The sequence below is a fragment of the Pyrenophora tritici-repentis genome, chromosome 10, assembly GCF_003171515.1.
Source record: "Pyrenophora tritici-repentis strain M4 chromosome 10, whole genome shotgun sequence".
In the NCBI taxonomy this organism is placed as follows: domain Eukaryota; kingdom Fungi; phylum Ascomycota; class Dothideomycetes; order Pleosporales; family Pleosporaceae; genus Pyrenophora; species Pyrenophora tritici-repentis.
This window is the reverse complement of record NC_089399.1, coordinates 690,918-711,278: the sequence shown is the minus strand read 5'-3', so window position 1 is coordinate 711,278 and position 20,361 is coordinate 690,918. Positions and strand designations below refer to the sequence as shown.

General features: G+C 51.4%; 6 protein-coding genes across 6 annotated transcripts; 5 read left to right on the top strand and 1 right to left on the bottom strand.

The window, feature by feature from the left end:
* Positions 1-3,769: 3,769 nt before the first annotated feature.
* Positions 3,770-4,555, top strand: PtrM4_040990 (NagB, 6-phosphogluconolactonase-Glucosamine-6-phosphate isomerase-deaminase; the record flags this gene model as incomplete). The annotated part of the gene is made up of 1 exon (XM_001937574.1): positions 3,770-4,555. One exon carries the CDS (start codon positions 3,770-3,772, stop codon positions 4,553-4,555), a length of 786 nt encoding a protein of 261 aa, XP_001937609.1.
* Positions 4,556-4,952: 397 nt separating this feature from the next.
* On the top strand, positions 4,953-6,733 carry PtrM4_040980 (AF-4 multi-domain protein; the record flags this gene model as incomplete). Its single annotated transcript, XM_066104396.1, has 3 exons — positions 4,953-5,018; positions 5,070-5,200; positions 5,263-6,733. The coding sequence occupies 3 exons, from the start codon at positions 4,953-4,955 to the stop codon at positions 6,731-6,733; spliced, it is 1,668 nt and encodes a 555-aa protein (XP_065958960.1).
* Positions 6,734-9,082: 2,349 nt separating this feature from the next.
* Positions 9,083-9,253, top strand: PtrM4_040970 (uncharacterized protein; the record flags this gene model as incomplete). The annotated part of the gene is made up of 1 exon (XM_066104395.1): positions 9,083-9,253. One exon carries the CDS (start codon positions 9,083-9,085, stop codon positions 9,251-9,253), a length of 171 nt encoding a protein of 56 aa, XP_065958959.1.
* Positions 9,254-11,241: 1,988 nt separating this feature from the next.
* On the top strand, positions 11,242-13,020 carry PtrM4_040960 (uncharacterized protein; the record flags this gene model as incomplete). The annotated part of the gene is made up of 1 exon (XM_066104394.1): positions 11,242-13,020. The coding sequence occupies one exon, from the start codon at positions 11,242-11,244 to the stop codon at positions 13,018-13,020; it is 1,779 nt and encodes a 592-aa protein (XP_065958958.1).
* A 1,850-nt stretch (positions 13,021-14,870) lies between these two features.
* PtrM4_040950 (Aspartate-tyrosine-aromatic aminotransferase) lies at positions 14,871-16,130 on the bottom strand (the record flags this gene model as incomplete). Its single annotated transcript, XM_001937575.1, has 2 exons — positions 14,871-16,040; positions 16,098-16,130. The coding sequence occupies 2 exons, from the start codon at positions 16,128-16,130 to the stop codon at positions 14,871-14,873; spliced, it is 1,203 nt and encodes a 400-aa protein (XP_001937610.1).
* Positions 16,131-16,795: 665 nt separating this feature from the next.
* PtrM4_040940 (CcmA, ABC-type multidrug transport system, ATPase component) lies at positions 16,796-20,223 on the top strand (the record flags this gene model as incomplete). Its single annotated transcript, XM_001937576.1, has 3 exons — positions 16,796-17,357; positions 17,402-19,926; positions 19,987-20,223. 3 exons carry the CDS (start codon positions 16,796-16,798, stop codon positions 20,221-20,223), a joined length of 3,324 nt encoding a protein of 1,107 aa, XP_001937611.1.
* Between the last annotated feature and the right edge of the window lie 138 nt (positions 20,224-20,361).

Genomic DNA, 20,361 nt, shown 5'->3' with positions numbered 1-20,361 from the left:
AGGGCTTCTCTTTCAGATGCTTTGCTTGCATCTGATGGTTACCCCGTACTGCGGCTGTGTAGGCAAACGGTGGTGATGGTGTGTGTGTGTGTGTGCGTGTGTGTGTGTGTTTGTTGTATGCGTTGTGTAACAGCATGTGTGCTTGTGTGGAGATGTGGTGTTTTGCCAAGAAAGTGTGACAGTAGCTTCAGCCAACACTGTAGCCGGTCATCCTTGCGCAGTGACTGCAGTAGTAGCGGTTGGTTCCGATTTGGTACATGCTCGTGACGCACTCACGGCGGCAGCGGCAGCAGCATAGGGTAGACGGGGAACCCATGCTGTAAGATGATGATGAGCTGGTGGAGCTATTGGAGCTAGTCGACGAGGTGCTTGAGGCCCGATGTTGGGAGTGTTGTTGATGTGAATGTTTTGGTTGTTGTTGTTGTTGGTGTTGGATAGGCTCTGGAGTGGGACGGTGGGCAGCCTGGGTTTGCAACTGCAAAAGACGCGAGGCCTCGTGAGGGCTCGACATTGACATGGGCGGTGGGAATCGGAAGGCCAGCAGCGGGTGGGTCGGGTCCGACGGCGTGTGGGGCTGGTACTCGGAGACGGGACTATGGCTGGGAGTCTCCAAGGAAAAGTGTGTGGCAGGCACGATGCTGAAGTAGCAGGAAGGTGCGGTCGTGGGAGAGTACTCAGCCGGTGAAGGAGAGTAGGTTGCAGTGGAGACGGGTGAGTCCGGTGTTAGATGATCGACATTCATGGTATGGGTCGTGTAGTGTGTGGGAGAGTAGCTGGTAGGATGATGGGTTGTGTGAATCAGTCTTGGTACGAGGGATCGTGGTTGCCTATATGCTCATACGGGCCATGGCGGCGATGGAACATGGACCAGTGACAGGCTTCCGGGGTGGGCTATTTGTGATTGGTGCACGGCAGGGTTCTGCGAGGGCCCCCAGGGCACATCATTCAAGACACTGGGTCCGAAGTCTTTTGCCAGGCGTGATTACATCCGGCTGCAGCTGAGACGCCCACTTTGCGATCAAACCATGCAATCCCGATCGCTGCTGGCTTTGTAGCGCCGCCCAGTGAGGCTAGCGTGAGGTGGCTGCATTGCCCCGCACGCCAGCCAATGGGCGACCCCCATCAGGGCGAGGGGCAGCCGATATCGAGATTTGTATGCGATTCTCGCCGTCTCATCACTCGATGAAAATGAAACTGCATGCTTTTGAGTCCCGGTAGCGTTTGGTCTTCGTCTTCAACTGCTGCCATCGACCAGCCGCTGGCAGCCCTCATCTGCCCAGAGGGCAAAAGTACCAAGCCGGCCCTTTCTGCCACCCGGTTGTGCAATCTCTGCGCCGCCTGCGTTGTCGCCATGCACCGCCTCTGTCCGCCGGCGCCATGGCATGCATTTACTCTGCCTCGGAGACTGCCACTGGTACCGCTTACTGTACTAATGTGCTCCTTGTCACCTTGTGTACAAAACGGCCCCGGACTGCCGCGGCCTGCGTGCCCATCATCCGCTCGCCGAGAGAACCGGGTCCCTCGTCCCAAGCCATCACGATCACGTCGCCCAAAACCTGCCCCAATGCGGTAGGTTTTGCAATATCCATCGATTCCTGCTTGCACCGCGGACTTTGACACCGCGACTGTCGCAGCCTGTTGCTGTCCATCGTCGATGTCTAGGCGGGCCGAACCGTTGGCTCTTGGTCTAGATCAGAGGCCATCACCACGCCCACCAAAACCTCGAGTAACCATGTTTGCTGCACACCAGGGGCTAACCGAAGTCCCTGCATCCCTGTTTCTGCAGTAACGGCAAACACGCAAGACCTCTGCTTCCGGACCGTTGTTCAAATTTTCAAACCACACACATGCTCAATGGTGCTCACGCTGCCACTGCCACAATCACCGCAACCCCTACCTACCCAACACCAAGCTCGGTCTGCCATCTGTCCAGCGCTGCTAGTCCGAGTGCCCGTCTTCCGTCAAAGTCCGAACTCGCAAAAGTGTGGCGCATTTGGCTTTGCGCCGAGAGTGCATACGCATATAGCGTTGCAGCGCTGACTCTACGCCAATCTCTCCTTGCTGGCTTGCTAGCCTGCTGGCCTGCGGACCTGCATGCATGTGGCCGTTGTCTAACAGTATGCAAGACCAAGATCTACTACCGTCCGCAATCGAGCAACGGTTCCAACTGCAGGTGCTGGCGTAGAGCCCCATGGCCTAGACCAGCAACCACCATGGTACCATCTTCAACCGTACCCAGACTGCTCAATTTGCTTCCCATCCAACCACTGGATAATCGCCACCCTCACGCTGGCCTAGAGAGTTAGGCTGAAGCTCGTTTCTTTTGGAAACCAAAGGCCCCACCTACCAGGCTTACTTACATCAGGCCCCATGTCCCAAAAGCAACGAGCATCGAAACCTTGTCTAAGCTTTTGACCCTATTCTTCGCCCAGGCTCGGCCATTCAGCTGCGCCGGAGCCCGCATTGGAATCTCACGCATTCTTACGGCCGTGTTGACAATGTTCCGTAGATGCAGCCTGAAAGTGTAAATCAATGCTTCGGCCGGTGGAACCAAGGCCAGTATGGCTACTCCAGGCACATGCTGCGAATCTAGTCGCGACAGCAGCCATCATCTGCAGACCGAGACCACTCATCACACAAAGGAAGATGAAAAAGCAATTGGTAATCCATGCAGTCGCTATCTTCGTTGCTTCGGTGAGAGCGATACCCGGCCCAGACGCGCTGAGGCAGCACTATCAGTGCGATGCTTTCCCCTTGAAAATCGCGGATGCATTCGGGATGCGATAGAGAGACCGTCCGAAGGATTCAATAGTGCACGCACCGTAAGAATGCGCAAAGCCGACTAAATATACTTGTTCTCACTCGCAATTGGTCGGCGAATACAAAGCTGCTTACATAGACTGGTCTACCGAGCCATCCTTTCCAAGGGTCACAATGCATATCAGGTACGATCTACGTTGGGAGAGCCGGCTAGATCGACCTTCACATGTCCAAGATGCTCTCACCTTGGTTCTTTTGGGCCCAGGATCGAATGCCGCGTTGGCGACGTTGGCTCAAACATGCACATGTGAGATGTTATCGCATGGCACGTGCGAGTTGCAAACTTGTTTTCCATCCTTCGATAGTTTGGAGTCATCAAGGGGGTCATTCATTTTTCTACATAGTCACATGTGGACCTGGGGATCGGGGAAATGAAAGACTCAGTACGTTGCCAAGATGGACCCTTTGTTTTGTTCGTAGTTGTTTTCAGGGCCTGGAGCGGATATGCGATATTCCATTGCACGTGACCCGACCACATGCGACTAGCGTTCACTGCGGACCATGTCATTGGTCGTCCTGGCAGCAGCCATCATGTGCAACTCTCTCGCAGGCTGTATGTGCATGAATACATGCCTCTTGCGAAATCAATCTACATGTATCTTCGCATCAGGATCTTGCCGGTGCCTTGCCCTGGCATCCCGGGCCAGCCATCTCCACGGCGCGAATCGCGCAAAGTCCGGGGTACAATGGCATCCGCGCCTCAAGCTGCACGGTTGGCTCAAAACGGACGCGGTGTCGAGGGCCGATGGTGCCATGAACTGATCTCATAGGCAGCCGTTGCCTTCCTGTCCCGTTTTCCAGGCTTGTCAAGATCGCTCAGAGGCTGCTCACGTCACTATCGTAGTTATCGTCACCGGCCGAAATACTGGCATGCAGCCCCACCTGCTTTAACCCCTCCACCGCGCGCCTACAATCTTCACTTCACCAACACATTACGCATCTGCACACAATGGGAAAACCACCGAACCTATACGCCTTTCCAAGCGCTACTGAGCTCGCTCCGAGCCTGCGCACCTACATTCTCGATGCGCAAAATGCCGCGCTCGAGCGCCACCACGTCTTCCGCGTCGCAGTCTCCGGTGGCTCCCTGCCCAAGACTCTGGCGCAGGCGCTGCTGAAGGAGAATGGCGGAGGCAAAGTGCAGTTCGACAAGTGGGAAATCTTCTACGCCGACGAGCGCGCTGTGCCTCTCGACCACGAAGACAGCAACCACAGGCTGGTCAAAGAGGAGCTTCTGAACAAGATACCCGCTGAATTGGGAACGCCCAAGGTCTACCCAATCGATGTCAAGTACCTCGATGACGTTCAAGAGCTAGCCGACCAGTACGAGAAAACGCTCGTCAGCGTCTTTGCTGCGCGTGACAGCGTCAAGCTGCCATTGTTTGACCTGCTTCTGCTTGGTTGCGGACCAGACGGACATACCTGCAGCTTGTTCCCTGGCTCCGATCTACTTCGCGAGAGTGAGGCCTGGGTCCTCTCCATCTCCGACTCCCCGAAACCTCCGCCGAAGCGCATCACCATCTCGCTCCCGGTCGCACAACACGCGCTCAAGATTGCCTTTGTCGCTACAGGCGGCGGAAAGAAGGAAATTATGCGCCAGATCTTCGATACCGATGAGGGACAGCAACTGCCGTGTGGTCTGGTCAACGCAAAGGGCGCAGATCGCGTCAGCTGGTTTGTTGATTACCCTGCCATTGAGGGCGTCTCATTCCCAGCTCGTCGCGGCAGTTTGTAGACAGCGCGAAACGCGAAGCACTTGGTCTTCTCGTGCTTGCATCGGGATAAAGCAAAGTCGCATCTCTCGCAAGACGTGTGTGTGCCTCACTCTGAATTCGGCTGTGCTCTTGCGATCAAGGATCCATTATGGCATTGGACAATCGCATCACGAGTCAAGCATAGTGCTAGTCACAAAGCTTAGGTAGAATAGATCACGAATTATGTACAATTCTCACATGCATCCAAACCTAACGGCTATCGATAACAATATGCTATTTCGGGTATAGCGCTTGGCCGGGTGCCCCGAGCTCCCAACGTAAACACCCAGTGTTTCGATTGTTTGCGCATAACCTGACAACACCAACCCAAGCTATCGATTTCGCGCATTCACCATAGCGTCACCGTACACATCGACGATGATTCCGAACCCGAAGCCTCGTTCGCAAATAGGCAGGATTGGTATTGCGCCCCCACGCGCTCCGGTAACTTCAATTCACCGCCTATTACCAAATTGATATTCTAACGAGTGGCAGAATGCTGTGCCAGCCAAGTCCGTTGAGGGTGATCAAAGTACAGCGAGTCAGAGCACATTTGGATTGATACGCCCATCTGTGAGCAGACCACAATCTGGCCATGTCGAGGCAGCGAAGCCACGCAGCTTGCTGTTTGTATTCCCTCTGCACACACACATTAGCAGGTGTAGACTGACCATATTCCAATCACTAGCCCTCAGCCGGGTCAACATAGATACAACACACGTTCAAGTATTCTTCCAGAAGTTTCTGATGATAGTCCCGTATCCCAAGATGCAGAAAGCACCTCGAGTAATACATCTGAGTCACGGACTGCCACGCCAACGGCGCAAGAGAAACCGGCCCCAGGTGCCGTCCCAGGGCGCCTCCGAGCACGTACAGCGTATCAAAATGGCTCGCCATCTTTACAACGTGCAGATTCTAGTGATAAAGCAAGTGCGCCTCGTTCTATGCGCCCTCCTGCCTCAGTCAGCAAGCCTACGGAGCCGCAAGCAGTCGGACTGAGCCGGACGCAATCTTTACGGAAACCAGCTACTGCCTCACAGCCAGCACCGATATCAAGGCTTACTGGGCATGCTCGAACGAAATCTGCCATCACAGTATCAGCAGCACGAAAAGAAGCTCCTAAATCAATTCCCGCCTCGGATCGGCCAAAGTCTCTCATGATGCCACCAAGTCGTAACTCAAAAATACAAAGTGCATCTGCAGAGACAGTACCTGCCGCGGCGAGGACATCTGGGCGGATTGCAGGACTAAGTCGAACGGCGAGCACAAAGGTTAAATCCGAAGCGACATCTGGTGAAAGCAGTGCGGCGGGTTCAAGACCCGAAGAACCTAAGAAAACCAGTCGACCAGCCTTTAGTACACTTCAACAACATTTTACGCCACGTAAAGTAGGAAAGGCTCCAACCTCAACATTCATCAATCCCGCTCCTCAACCCGCAGTTCATGCGCTTCCTCCTGAGATGGTAAACATCCAATCGGAACTGCTCCAGCTCCATCTTTTGCATAAATCGTCAGCAGAGGTGAGCAGATGTTGGGAACAGAGCGCAAAGCGTAGCTTGCACCATAGGTTCGAAGAAGTGGCTAGCTTATATCAAATCATGCTAGAGAATGAACGTGCCGGTCAAGAGCAAAAGAACCTTCAGTCTCTACTCGAATGGACCGCTGGCGGCTCATCTGGGCTGGTCGAACACATCCAGATCCTCTCCGAGCCTCTCCATGAGCTACCATCGCTGGTGGAATCGGGTGGCCGTCTCCAACGCCTCATAGCAGACTTTGAGCATTGGCTATTATGGGTACAAGACATACGGTCTGCCCGTCAAAACTTTGCTGGGGATAAAAAGGCGCTCGGCACAATTGAAGGTCTAGGAGATTCTTGGAAAGCCGAGAATGCAGCATTGATTCGGAAATTGACTGGGTTTTCCCGCGACCTGGAAAGGTTAGCTACGCCATCCCCCGGATCAAGCATCGCATGCATACTAGAGGCATGCACATCGATTATACGCGGAACCTTGGACGAGCTACAGACAATGCAGAAGATTGAAGCCGAGGTCGTTACAAAAGAAAAGGATTGGGTTGAGAATCGTCTCCGAGTGATCGCGCGGGACGTCGGAATGTCACCGGTGGATGCTGATAGACAGGCCCCGGCTTGGCGCATATGAGACGGTTAACGTACCCGGCCAAGATTTGAAAGCATGATACCAGCGACAGCCAACCACACGATGACGGCTCTTTCCAAACAACAGGGATAGTGGAAGTTTGTACATGGGTTCATGCAAGCCTTTTGTGTGTATACTCTAGTTTGAGTTTGGACTAGATTAGATGAAGTAATGGTAGCTTTGATACAAACTACAACGTGTCGTACTGTAGTGGCGACACCTCATGCGCGATAGAGGTTCACTTCCAGCAGTAGATGTTTTGTTTTCTCCATGCACGACTATGCAAGGTAAGGTGTTAAAATGTTCAAAGTCTCCGATTACAGTTTAGTACATGCATCTCGTGCACATTGTGTACGTAAGTACACCAACTGCAACGGGCAAGCGGCAAGACTGACGTCTAGCGCCTTCCCGACCAACTTCACAACATGTTTCCTAAAACCACACATGCCCTTGGAGATCACACGATACGAACTGTGCCACATTTCAACACCAAGCTGTTGTACGCTGACTAACTACGCTAAGCTTGAATAGTCCAACGCTCATCATTACCAATGATCATGTATCTGTCTTACTCAGCACTCGTCCCTTCCACAAACTGTTTTCCGGTTTGCGATGGGGATTTCTGCATGAATTCTGACTGGCTCACTACAATAACTGCATTCTTCGGCATGTTAGGGCCGAGGTTGCACCGTACGAATATGGCAACTACCGTCGTGCCCCGTGATGTGTTCATTCACTCGGATTACCAAGGTTTCACTGGAGATGTTCCACTCTATCTGGAAGCTGGCTTTTTATAGCTTAACTTCTTAGAGGTATTAGCAGCCACTGGTATGGTAGTATGCTGAGCGCTGGCTGTGGCCACCGACGTAGCATTTCGCGTGCATTGACGCACTCGAATGCATACGATTCAGTGAAAGCTGAAGCCTACTAAGAGTTGCATTCTATTTCTCATGTTAATTATGCATTTTTGATTACACTTATGCTTAGTTCAAAAATCATACCACCATCATTGAACGCCCCACGCAAAGAAACAGGGAATGTCACCAGACTAACCGTCAAAGCTCCTCACCCCATTCCAGCAAAAGCAGTTTTTGTTAGTAATCCTGTAGCAATTTGACTTTTTTGATGGCCAAAACAGTCTTTCGATGCAGCCTTTTCTAATATGTCTTAACAACCGCTTTGTCGACCTGAATGGCAAAAGACAAGGTTGACTTTCAGTCGTCAACCGTCATTTCCACATATGGAGTTCCAAATCGATCAAAAACGGCCATGGGAAAGCGACATGTACGTGGAACTTGATATCAAGCGTCGCTGCTCAACAAGTGCCGCCTTCACTGCTCAACAGTCGTCTCCGCTCCTTCCACAAACCGGCTCTGGAAAATATCACCTCTTGGACCAACGCAGGCTACCACCGCTTCCAATCCCATCATGCAGCACATCAGCAGGATCTGGAATGCCAAGATCTCCGCAATGCCTGCCTCCATTGCACCAAGATGCGCCACTGGAGAAATCGCAACTTCGGTCTCAGCCCCTTTTCAACGTCTTTGAACACTTTTATTGGCGGAGTCCACAACCGAGTTACACAGGTATGGTCTACCCTTGTTCATAGATATTACACATGTCTGTTTCGGGGAGAAGCGCAATCTGTGAGTACGGCAAAGCGCGTGTAGCGCGGTGGTGCGTCCATCCTATTGGGACGCAAAATTTGCTGATCATTCCCACCCTCCGCCTTCTGAAGTAGATGCGTTACTGATGCGATTACAGAGGATGCACGAACCCGTTTGAAACCTTTCCCGCTGTTGGGTGCTCAGCATAATAGCGGTTCAGGCGTACACGCTCGTTCGGGTAGTGACCCGGCGCCCGCAGCAAGGATAGTGGCCTGCCGTTCCCCTAATCATGATCCCCAAGTGTGTTTCAACTCGCATTCATTCTTGCAAGAACTTGCTCTAAGCTCGACTATATTAGCTACCAAAGTCGGAAGTTTTAAGCACCAAGACCATCATCTATCGCATGCGGTAAGTTTCCTTATCCGTCCCCAAACTAGCTAACGTCAGCACGTCTCGAAGCGCTGAACGCTGATACGTCCAAATAGCCGCCTCTACGTAGTCTTCCTACGAGCAAAGAATTACTGAAATGGGCGCTTGAGCTTGAGCATAAGAGTAGTGTCCGATTAGAAGAGGACAAGGAGTTGGGATCGGCAAGCAATTCACAACCTCAGTCATCACTTGTGGACATGCCAAACATGGAAAGAGCAAAACATTACTTGGACGGAAGCGATGATCAGCTCCCTCCGCCCTTGCGACAACACACACGCCAGCGTGAATTTGGCGGGGAAACAGACCCAGAAGATCGATGGAGAAATCTTTGCGTGACAGGAGTGACAACAGTCGATACGTCCTCGCACCAGGGCTCGCCGCCATCTACGTCAACATATACGACTCCTTACTCGCCTCCGCAGACGGCAAATACGACTTCTTCGACAAGACTCGCATCGCCCTCATCCTCGCACTTGCCAAGCAGTAGCAGTACCTCCATGTCTCCACCTACCACTACTCCCCGGCCCCAACGTCCCTCCTCATCCCAAGACCACCCATGGCCTACACAAACACAATCAACCACCCCGCACCCCCCTTACACGCAGTCCCTCGCCCATAAACTGCACCTCCAAACCCCCCCAACTCTCCTCCCTCGGCGCATCACACACCGCACTCTCCTCGCACAACCAACTCCAAAGTTCGTATCCCTCTTCACCCCCAGAATACAGAACCCAAAACAACAGCACCACAAGCCCCTCACCACCCACCCACCTACCCCCCCGCCAATATATCATACTCCACATCAGTCTCAACCCCCTCAGACCCAGCGTCAACATCCCAATACCTTCGCATCCTCGATCTAGCAACTCGCCTCCAAGCCCAAAGCGAACAAGAACGTAAAACATGGGCTTCTGAGAAAAAGGCGCTGCAGGAGAGGGTGAGGGGGCTGGAGGAGGTTGTTGTTTGCGGTTGTAAACATAGCTTAGCCCCCGGGACAGCGGGGATGGTTGAAGGCGTGGTGATTGAAGAGGAAGGTGGAGGGTGTATACAAAGAGTAGGAGGCTTGGAAGAAGACAGAGAAAGAGATATACAAGGGCAAGGTGGCGATAACGTAAAACAACAACAACATCACAACATAGTCCCACTCCTCCGAGCGGAAATATCCAGCTTACGAGCTAGGAATCAGAAACTTCAAGTTGCAGTTGACAAGATGAGGCAGGAGGGGGTGAGGATACAAGAAGCTGTTGGGGGTCTTTTAGAGGCTGGGGCGGAGGTGTAGGGGTAGGTGGAGGGAAGAAGGCTATATCCCATATGATGAATAATGCAGATTTCTTAGTACCGTTTCTGTTTTCCGCTTTGGCTTGGGATGCTGATTGTTGTTACTCTAGTATAGTATAAAATGTCTCTTTCTTCTTCCCCCCTTCTTCCCACGTAAAACCTAAGCATGCCCCTTCTCCCTCCCCTTACACTGCTGGGTAGAAATCTGGTTCTGCTAGGGGCTGTGGGGATGGGTGAAGTGAAAGATGGAGATGACGTTGTTGGTATTGTAATGGATTGTTAGGTATTTTGTTTCTATGTCGTGCATTCGGAGTAGTTGAGGCGTGCTGTGGTGAGTATGTTGCTGCGCCTTCGTGTGGCACAGGCGTAGACACAGGGCTGAGGGGAGGGGAGGGTACTGGGAACTAGGGGTTAAGGTGGAGATGTTCGGTTTGCGACCTGTGACCTGCGGTCTGCGGCGGCTGTGCTGATGTAAAATGGAATGTTAAACTTTGATGGTCTACCGCCAGGGCTGCTGCCTCTTCGTCATTTAATACAACTGACGATGACAAGGCATTTTGTTAGGCAATTGCCATAAATGACATAAATGACACGCTAACTATATAAAGTTAGGATATCATTGTATACGGTATATACGGGCGTCATTTATGTCACTTACAATAATTGACGACAATTGACGACGACGAGACAAAAATGACAAAAGCTGACATAAATAACGTAGTAACCGTGCTCATGATAATTGACGACAATTGACGACGACAGACATAAATGACGCTGGTTGCCATTCATAGATTTTGATTCCTGATTCATAATCAAATCAAATCTGATTTGATTTGATTGATTTGACTCAGATTCATGACCTTTTGATTTGACTCTGAATCAATTGAATCAGCCGGCTCAACTTCGGCTATACCTAATCCTCAAGAACTCGGTCTCTCAGCTGTATACACACCCTCATCTAACCTACTAACCTATGTCAGCCAGAGCTCTGATAAGGAGCCGGGAAGTTTCCGGTCTGTACAGCTGATTGCTGTTTGCCCTATCGTTTTATCCTATCTTTGTTCTATCTGATCTTTGTCTATCTGTTTGCTCTTAGCCAGGAAGCCTCATATAGGCTGCCGCTCGCGATAGATAGACCAATCGACATGATTCCTCCTAAGCTATTCCGCTTGACAACCCACCTTCCAGGCTTCTACTATGGCCAATCGTCCTAGAAGAAGCCGCGTAACCCAGACATTCGCTGTCCCTGATGAGGATGATATATATGATAATGCGTCAATCGCACCGCTGGACGAGTCAGGAACTGCAGAGGACACCGACAATACCAGCCTGATTGATATCAATGAGAGGATTGCCTCCTTCCTCAACGATGCCGACAGCCAGTCCCAATCATCTGCACCTCCGACGCCTTCGCCAGTTATTCCTGCGACGGAGACTGGGGCACAGTTTCTCAAGAGGAAGAGAGGCAGCAGTACACCTCACAGAGGCCTCGGGCAGAAGGACAAGTCAGTTTGGAAGCACGCAAGAGCACGGCTACCCTACGAGGCTGAGAGGGATGATCATGGCCATCAAATCTTCTACTGCGCAGAGGGCAATTGTAACTGGAAGGGCCCATCAAGCAATGCGGCTCGTCACCTCCGAAAACATGCCATCTTTGTGGGCAGATTCTCAGCTACACCCTCGACGATTGCACAAGCCAACAACCTGCAACAAGGCCTTCATAATATGGCTACAAAGCATGCTGAATCTAGTCACAATCAAACCGTCACAGTCCTCCGCAATGCTGCTCAAAAGCAGCCGTTCCGCAACGCCCTCGCCCGCTTCGTGACAGCGTGCAGTATATCGCACAAATCAGTGGTCTCTGACGAATTCAAAGCGTTGATTATAGCTGTCAACCCCGAGGCTGAGCATGTATTACTTCGCTCCAGTAGCTCACTGTCCTCACGCATTGTCCGGAACTTCCGCGCTCAACAAGAGGAGGTTATTCGGTATCTCTGCGACGATACAATCAGCTGCTTCCACATCAGCACTGACACGTGGAAGACGATGCACGGGCATAAGCACTTCCAGGCGGTAAATGTCCAGTTTGTTGACCAAAATGGACAGCTAATTCAACTCCTTCTTGACCTTGTCAACGTTGATAGCGAAGAGTCTAAAACTGGGGCATACTTGGCTACACTTCTTATACAGACTATCAAGAAGTACAACCTTACTACACGGTTGGGCTGGATAAGCTCTGACAATGTAGGAGTGAATGACTCGCTTATCCGTGCAATTGAGGCCTTCACGCGTGTTGAAGGCATCAACTACTGGACTGAGAAGACACGAAGACTACGTTGCATTGGCCATATTATCAACCTCGCTACACAGGCCTTTATGTTCGCAACCAACGAGGAAGCAGCGGAACTAGCATATGAAAGAGCAAGGTTGTCACAATTGGAGTCTGACAGGGACGGGACGGAGAGTTACAGTGGGAGTAACTACAACATTGCAAAGACAGCCCTTGTAAGGCACCCTGCACTCGCAAAACTCCGCAGTTTTGCAGTTATTCTGCGAGACGACAAGTTTAATCAAGCCTTTAAGACACTGGCGAAAGGGTTCCCAGAGTGCCCAGCAACTATCCCTAAGATCCCAGGCGAGACACGGTGGAATGGTTGGCTTCTTATGATTGAAGAGGCCTTCAGAACAAGGCCTATTCTCAATGCGTTGTATACAAGATATCCTGATGCTCTGGAGTTAGTTGTGCTTACAGACGACGAATGGACACTCTTAGAACATGTCCATAACTTCCTTCTTCCTTTTAAGGAGGTAACTCTTAAGGCAGAGGGATATCAAGCAACCCTTGACTGTTTCCAACCATCCATGGAATTCCTAATTAACCACTTCGAAGAACAACAGAGGCACCATTCTAAGCACAAGACTCTGCTCGCCCCACTGAACACCACAGTCCGCAACAATCAATTAAGTGGGTCCTAGAAGGTTCAGATTGGATTGATTGATTACCGCTTTAAGCCTAGTAGTTACCTATAGGAGTTTAAGCCCTACCTAGATAGGTAAGTGGGTCTAGGAGAGTGACCGGATTGAATTGATTGTTGCGGAGTCTACTGAACACGGCCTGGTTTCTCTTTAGCAAGTACTACGCGCTTATTGATGAGAGTGGTGCCTACATTACAGCTGCCCTCCTGCACCCAGAGCGTCGTTACAAATGGCTACAGAATCAATGGAATACAACAGAGAAGAAGAAGTGGTTGAAATTAGGTCTGCAACGGGCAGAGGCCTTATGGCATATGTACCGTGATCGGCTTGAGCCTACCCTGTCCAGCAGCCTAAGGGATCAAGACACCTCCGCAGCCGAGTTGTCAGCCTTTGATCAGTGGCAACGACAATCAGCCGTTGTTGCAGACAGTGAGGACAACTTTAAAGCCTTCATCTACGCCCTCCGAGTCGACTGCCAACCCTGGAAGGGAGACAAATGACGGTTATTAAGTGGTGGGCCCAGCCGACACAACGACAAACCTTCCCTGCCCTGTCACAACTCGCTATTGACGTGCTCTCTGCCTTTGCAATGAGCGCTGAGTCGGAGCGAACATTTAGCAAGGCGAGAAGGACAACGTCGTGGGAGAGATCTCAGTTGAGTGCTAACACAATTAGATGCTCGGAGCTGTTAAAGTAGACTCCGCAACAATCAATTCAATCCGGTCACTCTCCTAGACCCACTTACCTATCTAGGTAGGGCTTAAACTCCTATAGGTAACTACTAGGCTTAAAGCGGTAATCAATCAATCCAATCTGAACCTTCTAGGACCCACTTAATTGATTGTTGCGGACTGTGTGTTAAAGGACTGGTCACACCGTGGTGTCGCTTATAGACTGCCAAATGACTACATTGACAGTAATTATGGGAGCGACAGTGAGGGACAGTGAGGCTCTAAGGACCCTATTTGCAGTATAACTATACAAAAACACCAACAACACCTAACTCTGATTTGACTCTGATTTGACTCTGATTTGACTCTGATTCGTGCTGACTCGGCCTGATTTGACTCTGATTCCGGGTGTTTGATTTGAATAATTCAGGAATCAAAATCTATGGTTGCCATAAATGACGCAGCAACACTGTCTACCGCATGTGTTTGTGGGTAGACAGGGGCGAATAAGTGAGTGCAGTACAACAAAACTCAGGCATGGTTGCTGCGTCGTCGTCATTTATGGCTGTCGTCGTCAATTGTGGACAATTATCGTCAATTATGATAGATGAAGACGAGGCAGCAACACTGCTTACAAGATAGCTTGCAGGGGTTACTAAGGCTAATGATAGAAGTGGTCTATTGCGTCGTTTATTTCACTTATTATAATTGACGACAATTGACATAATTGACGGGAGCTGGCATAAATGACGACTGACATAAATGGCGACTGACATAAATGACGCAGCAATTGTGAACACTAGTGTACGTAGGTAGCGTAGACAACGACCTTTGAATACAAAAGGTCCGGAGAGGACTACCAAAATCCAAGATGCTCATAGTTGTCGAAAATATACATAGTGTTAGAACAAGGTCTCCTCTGGTGGTATGACTACCATAGGCGACCGAGTAGAGGTACGAAAGGTAACCCTGTATTGGATTGAACTTCACTAAGAGCTATTGTTCTATCTACTTGTTGTTATGATGATCTTAGGACGTACATGACAGATCATCATTCCGCGTCGGTCCTTCTGCTCGGGCTTACTCCACGAACCTCACCTCGCCGACCTGGACTGAACCTAACATATTCTTAACACATAGCACATTCCGAACTTAACCGTATGCACAATACCAACTTACTCACTCCGCCAACGCAACCTCATCCAACTGTTTCCTAACAAACTTCGTCACTGCATCCAAGCCCTCCTTCACAACCTCAGTCTGATTCACAAACCCCACCCTCACATAACCCTTCCACTCCTCTCCAAAACACGTACTACCCGGCACAAAAAGCACGCCCGTGGTCTCGAGTAGCTTTTTACAAAAATCCACATCATCCACGGCTTTACCGTCTCTATGAAACTTTATAAACGCTGTCGTACCTGCCACGGGCTTAACCCAGGTAGCTTCATCCTCATTCTTCACCATGAACTTTTCCAGCAACGCGAGGTTCGTCTTGGCGAGCTGGATGTTGCGGGCGAGTAGGCCGTGCACAGTGGTGGGGGAAAGGGCAAAAGCGGCAATGTGTTCGGAGAGGGCGGACACGGAAATCGTGGTGTAGTGGCGTGCAGACGCTACTTTCTCGATTAGAGAGGAACTGCGAGAAGCTATCCAGCCGATGCGTAGACCAGCGAGCGAATAAGCTTTTGACATTGAGCCGGTTACTATGACGTTTTCGTAACCCATGGAGAGAAGGGAGGGGGGGAAGTCTTTGTCGAAGGGGCCGAGGGAGTGGAAGAGGGGGCGGTAGACTTCATCGCTTAGGATGGTGATGTTGTGGGTGGAGGCGAGGTTGATGAGGGAATGGAGGAAGGATTTTCCGAGGACAGCGCCGGTTGGGTTGTTGGGGTTATTGATGATGATTAGTTTGGTGGTGGGCTGGATGAGGGCTTCTAGGTCGGTGATGGACGGTATCCACGCGTTTTCTGGGGAAGCTTTCCAGAGGGAGACGCTGGCGCCAAGTTGTTCGGGCACAGCGTAGAGGGATTGGTAGGTAGGGTAGTGGCAGATGACATGGTCGCCGGGGCCGATGAGGGTGTAGGTGGCTAGGTAGTTTGCTTGTATGGCGCCTGGGGTGGTGAGAATGTTGTCTGGGGATAGGGGCGTGGTGACTTTTGCAGAGTAGAGACGTGCGAGGTTACTCCGTAGCTCTTCGTTGCCTCTGATGTCACCATAGTTTAGGATACGCGAAGTGTCGAAGACGGGTGTCTCTTTTTTATCAGACAGGTCGCGTAGCTGATCGATAGAGACTGAGGCACAACATGTTTCGGCAATGTTGTACTTGCATTTTGTCTCATATGCGTCCATCCACTGCAGGGTGTTTAGTTTTTCCCCATGTCGTGGTTCGGAATGCGGGGGATGACGTACGGACTCTACGGCGAAGTCGTCTACTTTGACCATGGTGGAGATTTCTGGATGTTGTAAGAGCTGAACTTGGTGGTCTAATTAAAGGTATTATATATGTATATTGGTCATTTGTATGTACACAGGTGTAGACATAGGGCGCGACAATCTCCCCTCCATAGGGTTCCACATGAGCGGGCCGGGATGCTAGCTACTGGCCGGACACCCGGCAGCCAGGTCTAACTACCTAGCACGTCTGGCCGAAGAAAAGGCGGCGCGCTTGTAGCAGACGCGCCATCACGTTTCTCGCGCCGCAATAATGGTTTGTTGGGCATACTGGTAGTGGTAGTGTAATGACATGGTGTGAGACGTGGATGACGACGAGCTGGTATGTGCCTCGGTCTAACCGTCCGCCATGATGCTTGGCTGGAGTTTGGCCCAGCCTCCGCGAATCACAAGCATGCAAGGCCGATGATAGCAATACCCAGCAAGCCGCCATCGCTATCGTATCGCTACGTCCCGTCCCTCTCTCTCCACAGTCTGTCACGAGCTGTCTAGCTCTCTCGCCGCTCCTTTGGTCGTCGTCGTCGTCGTCGTATTCCATCCCGAGTGTACAGTAATAGTACCTGGTCATATATCACACCACCCATCGCCGCTGCCTGTTGTTACCTGTTCACCTCGCGCCGCCTGCGATACGATATCCCGGCGCTGCGCAACACGCGATGCGCCAACGAGCTTGGGCGACGTCGCTCGCCGCCGTGCTGGGCCTGGCCTCGACATGCACAGCTCATAAGACATTTGCAAACTACTCCATCGCTGAATCGCCCCAGTCGCTCTTTTCGATATACGGTGACCGACCAGACGGATGCCCGCCATGCTTCAACTGCAACCTCGAGGACTTCAAGTGCAAGCAGTTTGCCGACTGCAGCAAGGCAAATGGACGGTGTAGCTGTGGGCCAGGGTTTGGTGGTGAGGACTGTTCAGAACCGCTGTGCGGTGCCCTTCCAGATGGAAAGGATCGCTCCCCCAGGGGAGGCGCAAAAGAGTGCGAGTGTTCCGAGGGCTGGTCAGGCATCAACTGCAATGTCTGTCAAACCAACGATGCTTGCAACGCCATGATGCCAGATGGTGAGGGTGGCGTGTGTTACAAGGACGGTCAATTGGTCAAGGAGAACTTCCAGATCTGCGACATTACAAACAGGAAGATTCTCGACACTCTCAAAGACAAGAAGCCGCAGGCGACCTTTTCTTGCAATGCTGAGAGCGAAGAGTGCAACTTTCAGTGTAAGCCTTCCCTATCGCTACCACGTTATAGCTAACAGTCGCAGTCTGGGTCGATCAAAGGGAATCCTTCTACTGCGCCCTCGACACGTGCTCCTCCCACTTCACTGCCGAGTCCGACCGCAACGTTACGAAATACCGATGCGAGAACATAAAGTGCGAATGTGTCCCTGACAGGATGCTGTGTGGAGAAGATGGGTCTGTCGATATTGGAGACTTCCTCAAGGAGTCCATCAAGGGTCCTGCCGAGTTCAGAGGCATTTCGGCTACCAACAAAAAGGAGAGTGGAAGCATCTTCTCCGAGCCTGCCATGAACGACCTGATCTCTAGCATCTTTGGTGATGAAAGCATCTTCCTGCAGTGCGACACTGGCGAGTGCTTGTACCATACCGAGGTACCTGGCTACGAAAGGCCCATCAAGAAGATCAACACACCTTTGATTGCAGGCGTCATTGCTGGCTGTGCGCTATTCATTGTAGCAGTCATCCTTGCTGTGTGGTACCTCACTCATCGTGCTGAAAGCAGGCGATACGGACCCATCCATCTTTCTGATGACGAGGAGGATGAGGACGCGAAACTGCTCGCAGACCACAAACCAGCCGCTTTCTTGTTTGAAAATGTTGCATACAACCTTAATGGAAAGCAGATCCTCTCCGGCATCTCAGGCGCAGTGCATCCTGGTGAGCTTCTGGCTATCATGGGAGCTTCCGGTGCTGGTAAAACGACCTTTTTGGACATATTGGCCCGCAAGAAGAAGATTGGAGTTGATAGCGGCGACTTTTACGTCAATGGAGAAAAGGTACGCGATGACGAGTTCAGGAGTGTTATCGGATTCGTCGACCAGGAGGATACCCTCCTACCCACCTTGACTGTCCATGAGACTATTCTCGATTCGGCCTTGCTACGTCTACCCAAGGAGATGAGCCGCAGCTCAAAGGAACAAAAAGTTGAAGATGTTGAACGTCAACTCGGCATCTACCACATTCGCCACCAAAAGATCGGTTCCGAAGAAAGCGGCCGTGGTATTTCTGGCGGTGAGAAGCGTCGTGTGGGTATCGCCTGTGAGCTTGTTACATCACCTAGCATCCTCTTCCTCGATGAGCCAACCAGCGGACTGGACGCCTACAACGCTTTCAACGTCGTTGAATGTCTGGTCAATCTCGTCAAGAACTACAACCGTACCGTCGTCTTCACCATCCATCAGCCGCGCTCCAACATCGTAGCCCTCTTCGACCAGCTCATTCTTCTCGCCAAGGGTAGGACTGTTTACTCCGGGCCTTTCGACAGCTGTCAGGCATACTTCGACGAGCTTGGTTACACCTGCCCACCTGGTTTCAACATTGCAGATTACATTGTGGATCTTACCATGCACGCAAGCACAGCACGCCAACCTATTGATGAGGACAGCTCGCTCTTCAACCGCGATCTGAACCGTGATCTCAACCGAGACGGGCTTACCACGAGCGCAAGCAGTGCAATCGCCGTTAAATCTATCCCTAGCATCAACACCTCGGAGCTCGAACGCGACATTGCCGGCAGTCCTAGCAATTCCAGCATACTTCGACCAAAGGGCAAGAGGAGGACCTCTATCAAGCAGCAACAAGAACGCGAGCTATTTACAAGAAAGAAGAATGCTCCTGTTAACGACGGTTCCATGTCACCCAAAACCGACGAAGAGCCGTATGACCGTCGCGGTGCTATCAAAGCTCAGTGGCTCAAGCTTACTCGTCAACAAGGTGGTGTGCCTCCTCAAATCCTCGAAGACCCCGATGAGCTTCCTCCGCCTGCCAACGGCGCAACTGGAACTAACCTCGACCTTCTCATTAACGCCTACATCTCTTCCGACATCTCGGCCCGCATTCGCGAAGACATTGCCAGCTCGGTTGCAAGCGCAAACCACGCAAACGGCCACAACGGAAACCAGGAGCTAAACGGTTTCGTAGCAGCCGGCAAACTCAAGGGATTCCGAAAGGTCGGTCTCTTGGGCCAATTCAAGATTCTATCCCTCCGTACCTGGCGCAACCTCTACCGTAACCCAATGCTCATGCTAACCCACTACGCCATCGCCATCGTCCTTGCCGTCTTCCTCGGCTTCCTCTTCTACGGCCTCACCGACGACATCAAAGGGTTCCAAAACCGCCTCGGTCTCTTCCTCTTTGTCCTGTCTCTCTTCGGCTTCAGCAGTCTAACCATCCTCACCGTCTTCGCCCCGGAACGTCTCCTCTTCACTCGCGAACGCGCAAAGGGATATTACTCGCCTCCCGCCTACTTTGCCGCTAAAGTCATCTTCGACATCATCCCCCTGCGTCTCCTGCCCCCGATCATCCTCGGTATCATTGTGTACCCCATGACGGGTCTTATTCCAGCGTGGCCAAACTTTTTGAAATTTACTCTCTTCCTGGTGCTTTTTAACCTTGCCGCCGCGGCTATTTTCCTCTTCATCGGCATTGTGTTCCGCAACTCTGGGGTTGCGAATCTCATCGGTGTCCTGGTTATGTTATTTAGTTTACTCTTTTCCGGCTTCTTCTTGAACAAGGAGAGTATTCCGGGCGTCGCGAAGTGGTTGCAATCGGTATGTTTTCCCTGACCTTGCATGTAAAACACAGCACATGATTAACATATCCAACCACAGCTCTCAATCTTCCATTACGCCTTTGAAGGCCTCATTGTAAACGAAGTCAAATATCTCAGCCTCATCGACCATAAATACGGCCTTGATATCGAAGTCCCTGGCTCGGCTATCCTGAGCTCTTTTGGCTTTGATACTCAGGCCCTTTGGGGCGATTGTATTGGCTTGGGCGTTTTCGGCGCCGCGTTTGTCGTCTTGGCGTATGCGGCTATGCATTTGTTGCTTGTGGAGAAGAGGTAAGATGATGTGCAGTCTTGGGCGAGGGTGATTCACCGTTGAGAGAACGGTGGGGGCGGGCGGGGAGAATTATACATTTCACGTCCTTGGAGGGTTTCTTCTGGGTCTGGGAACTTTGAATTTGGATTGTGGGGGGTTGGT